This window comes from Coenobita brevimanus, chromosome 30 (assembly GCF_032717465.1).
Source record: "Coenobita brevimanus isolate Jiangsu-jjx chromosome 30, ASM3271746v2, whole genome shotgun sequence".
NCBI classification, from domain to species: domain Eukaryota; kingdom Metazoa; phylum Arthropoda; class Malacostraca; order Decapoda; family Coenobitidae; genus Coenobita; species Coenobita brevimanus.
The window spans coordinates 3164666-3169665 of NC_136983.1; the positions used below are offsets into that span (position 1 = coordinate 3164666).

Sequence of the window (5000 nt, forward strand, 5' to 3'; positions counted from 1 at the left end):
GTTCGGTGGTTCTTCCGTCACCATGAGTCTGTGATTAGAGGATGTGAGAATGAGACGAACTGTTTAGAAATAGTGATTGATTTATTGGCTAATTACAGAGCTAAGCAGTAAGTTAGATATATATCAAGATTCTAATATAAAGCCGGAGAACACAAAGAGGCGAGAAGAAAGAGAATATTAAATCAACAGCCAATAATTCACAAGTGTAAAGAATTCCCAAGCACGTTGAATGAACATTGAAAGAAGGCAAAAAGAACTAGAGAAAATTTCCAGACACATAATAAGAGAAAAGCAGATGGAGAGAATACATCGACGAGAGGAAATAAGAAAAAACGACAATAAACAGACACTGGAGAGAGAGAGAGAGAGAGAGAGAGAGAGAGAGAGAGAGAGAGAGAGAGAGAGAGAGAGAGAGAGAGAGAGAGAGTAAAGGAAATCCACCATCTCCCAACTCACCCGTATAAAGAGTTGTCAAGTACGTTCGACTGGGGTGCCATATACCGTGCGTGGTCGTGTGCGTGTGCGTGTCCGTGTGCGTGTTCGCGGCGGTGGTGGGCGTCTGAAAACCGATGCCCATGGTGTCTGTGTCGTCTGTGGCGGCCGTGGTCACCTGGAACGACAAGAGGAACGACACATTGATTAGACATGAGGCTGGAAGATGCTGTACTCCCACGTTCATCGCACAACGCTGCACTGCACACAAATACACAGGACTCTATTCAACCCTTGTACACTTACACTACACTATGCTGCACTCTATTACACTGCACTACACCACACCACACTGTACAACTAGATTACATTACAGTGCAGTACACTTCACTACGCTGCACAAAACGTAATCAAACTACAAACAACTCAGAATATTACATTACACTACACGTAACTACACTGCACACCACGCAATGACACCTTGCTATACTGCGCTACACTACAATGCAAAGCTACAATACACGGTACTGCGCTACACACACTAGAATACAGTACATGCACATCACCACTCGACACTACACTAGACACGGCTGAAGAACATTGTTTCTTCATACACTAAGGTCCATTGCACTACATAATATTACACAGTATTTGACATAACATTCCACTATACTACACCACAGTACACTACATTATATTACGCAGTGCTACAGTACACTGTTTCACAACACCCTAAGCTACGCTGCACTACATTGCAATGCATAACATTTCACACTACACTACACTACACTACACTACATTACACTACACTGCACTACACAGTGCTACAGCAAACTGCATCACAATACACCAAACTACACTGCACTGCACTACAACTGCACTGCACTACAACACAGCGTTTCACACTATACTGCACAACAATACACTACACTACAATACGCGGTACACTGCTCCAGTACATTGGTTTACACTACACTACACTCTGCACTTCACTACATCGCAAAACAGTCTACATCATGTTACATTACACGCAATATATGATACAATACGCTACGCACACACACACACACACACACACACACACACACACACACACACACACACACACACACACACACACACACACACACACACACACACACACACACACACACAGTCGCATGAGACAAAGAGTATCACCCCCAGTAATTACACACCACTACAGACTTCACAATCACTGCTTCAATCTAAACACAATGATTCTACTTACAAACATCACATCCTTCGAGGTACACACAGCAAACAGCCACACAAACAACACACAACCTCCTACACACCAAAACACAAACAGCACCCCAATCTCCTCACACAACACACTGCCACACTAACCTTACAATATACTACCCGCAAGCGAGGACGCAAACATTATTCCATTTCCTACTTCTATACTCCTTTCACTTCAGCATGATCGAAACTTGCCATCTCACCATTTTCAGTGTTAAGCTGTAACAAAAGATTAACGACAGACAATGCTAGTCACGAAGAAGAGTTTTGAGGTAATGTAAAGCCGTCGTATTGCCTTTTTCTGCCACTGAACAATAGTAAATATGCTGCAAAAGGACGGAAAGCCATGCCTAGTTAAAAAGCACGTATTTATATGCAACGAAGTCCCTCTTAAACACAGTCGCACATCTTACAAAATAATTATCCTACAAATTACACACAAGCCGCCAGCTGTATACAACCGCACTACACACAGCTCACCACATTCTACACACCCACAAAGCACCGCCACATTACCCACATACTCAACGCACATACACAACACACGACACTCCAGCACCGTAATCATATGTACTGCTCAAAATATTCCACCATTCTACACACACACACACACACACACACACACACACACACACACACACACACACACACACACACACACACACACACACACACACACACACACACACACACACACACAAACTCTATCTCAGCTCTTACAAACCCACCACACAACACACAACCCTTTGCAACCACACAGTTACGTACAGCCGTTGCACGCAATAAATCACCACACAAACAGCATCCCACTCTCACACAATACACGGCGCAACCATTTACACATGCACAAACTACACACACACACGACCCACTGCACACCACCACAAAGCAGACAACACAAAGCCCTCTACACACACACACACCCAGGACACGAACAACATCACACATCTTATAAACCATTTCAGATATTTCAGCACATAGAACATGCTCAGAGAAAACACATATCTAAGCTCTGCAGGGGAAGGAGGAGGGATGTGAGAGGCAAGCAGAGGGAGAGCAGATCACAATGCAATAATATCAAGTAATGGTGAAGGGGCCAACACAAAGAAAGCAATATACTGTCTCTCATGTCATGTTTCTCTTTCATGCAGTCTCCATCACGAATGAGATATTATCCTATCCTTGACGTAATATTATTTAAAGGCACCAATTTATGTCTATCAGTCAGTACTTGGAATTTTACGCAACACCTTCCCCCCCCCCCTCTCTCTCTCATACGCCTGCTTTTACTTGCCTTATCCACTACTGCCTTACCCACCCTTCCATACTTACTCCTGCCCCACCCAGCCCTGAACTCACCTACCCCTACTGACCTATACCTGCCCACTGTATCTCAATCTACTAACTTTTTCCTCAATTTCCCTTATTCTGCCTCACTCTGCCTTACCCTGCCTCATCCTACCTTACCCTGCCTCACTTTGTCTCACCCTGCCTTACCCTTCCTCACTATCTCATCCTGACTTACCCTTCCTCACCTTGCCTTACCCTGGCTCAACTTGCCTTACCCTTCCTCATCCTGTCTAATTTTCTCTCACCCTGCCTTAAACTGCCTCATCCAGCCTCACTCTGTTTATCCCCACTTCATCCTGCCTTACTCTGCCTCACACTACCTCAGACAGCTTCACCCTGCCTATCCCAACCTCACCCAAGCTCCTCCATCTCTCTCCCCCTGCTCATCCTTTCATTTCTGCCTTATCTCTCCTCTCCCCCACCCTGCCTCTCCCACATACCCCCCAGTCTGCCTCTCACATCCCTTTCCCTCCTGCCTCCTCTTTCCTGGTATTGATCACCCCTCCCCCTCTCCCCGCGTTTCTCTCTCCCATCCCTTCATTCACCCCTACCTCCCCCCCCCCTCTCTCTCTCTGATTTCCCTACCAATTCCTTTTCTGTACAGTGACCCTTCTCTCTCTCTCTCTCTCTCTCTCTCTTTCCCAAATATCCATACCAATTCCTATTCTGTACAGTGCCCCTTCTCTCTCTCTCTCTCTCTCTCTCTCTCAGATTTCCATACCAGTTCCTTTTCTGTATAGTGCCCCTTCTCTCTCTCTCTCTCTCTCTCTCTCCCAAATATCCATACCAATTCCTATTCTGTACAGTGCCCCTTCTCTCTCTCTCTCTCTCTCTCTCTCTCTCTCTCTCTCTCTCTCTCTCTCTCTCTCTCTCAAGTTTCCATACCAATTTCTATTCTGCTCAGCGACCCTCTTCTCATTCTCTCTCTCTCTCTCTCTCTCTCTCTCTCTCTCTCTCTCTCTCTCTCTCTCTCTCTCTCTCTCTCTCTCTCAATTCTCTTGCCGGGTTCCGCACCGGTTTTTGGGGTAGCGTTCTTTCTCTGTTATCCTTATCTTTTATCTACTGCCAGACACCTCAGTACCGTAAGAGTGGCCACGAACAAATCGCCTCCATGTCACCCAGCCTCCCCGCCATTTCACTGCCTTGCTCCCAACTCACACCCCCCTCTCTCATATATTTCTCCACTTCATCCCTCCACCTCATCCTTGGCCTCCCCCTCCCTCTCCCCCGCTCCACCTCACTCACACACACTCTCCTCGTTAATCTCTCTCTCCATCCTCTTCACATGGCCAAACCACCTCAGTGTATTTCTCCTAACGCTTCCTATCACATCCACAACATAACGCTCCTTTCACTTCCTCATTTGTCAGTCTGTCTCTCCATGTAACTCCACAGGCTTTTCTCTCAAATAGCTCATTTCCACTGCTCTCACTCTTGACTTGTGTCCCTCCAACAAGGTCCAAGCTTCACTTGTGTTTACTGAAAAGCCGTCTTGTTCACCGCTTTTTCCTTATCAGACGCCTCGAAATGACCATCGTATTTGATGTTTTTCGCATTTATTTATTCCTTCAGACTACCCGTTCTACACACTTTTTCTCTTTTCCTCCCCCTTCCTACCATCCCCCGTCCTTCTTCCCTCACTCTTTCTCTCCCTCCCTTCTCTCTTTCCTCCCCATCCCACTCATCCACTTACCTCTAAAGGGCTCCATATACGGTCAGTCTGGCCTGTCCTGTCGCCTACACAAACCAGGCTGCTCTGGCAAAACTGAGAGGGTGTGGGCTGCTAATATCAAAGCCCTCATCTTGTTTAAGGCTGTACTGACCACACAGACAGGGCAGCCTAACCGTGCATTGCCTCCTTCACAGTCCCCTACGCTTTTCCCTTCCTTTCACTCTCCCACTCCCCACTCCCTTCCCCTCTCTTCACTGCTCCCTTTCCAATTCTCCTTCTTGCC

General features: G+C 46.4%; 1 protein-coding gene across 1 annotated transcript in view; it reads right to left on the minus strand.

The window, feature by feature from the left end:
* The window catches only part of LOC145395169 (neural cell adhesion molecule 2-like), a 17373-nt gene that overhangs the window by 10614 nt on the left and 1759 nt on the right, over window positions 1-5000 (minus strand). The window contains exons 2-3 of the mRNA XM_080268864.1: window positions 457-610; window positions 2-28 (exon numbers count right to left, since the gene is read on the minus strand). Coding sequence (XP_080124990.1) covers window positions 2-28; window positions 457-610 — 181 coding nt within the window. The remainder of the gene's footprint in view (window position 1; window positions 29-456; window positions 611-5000) is intronic.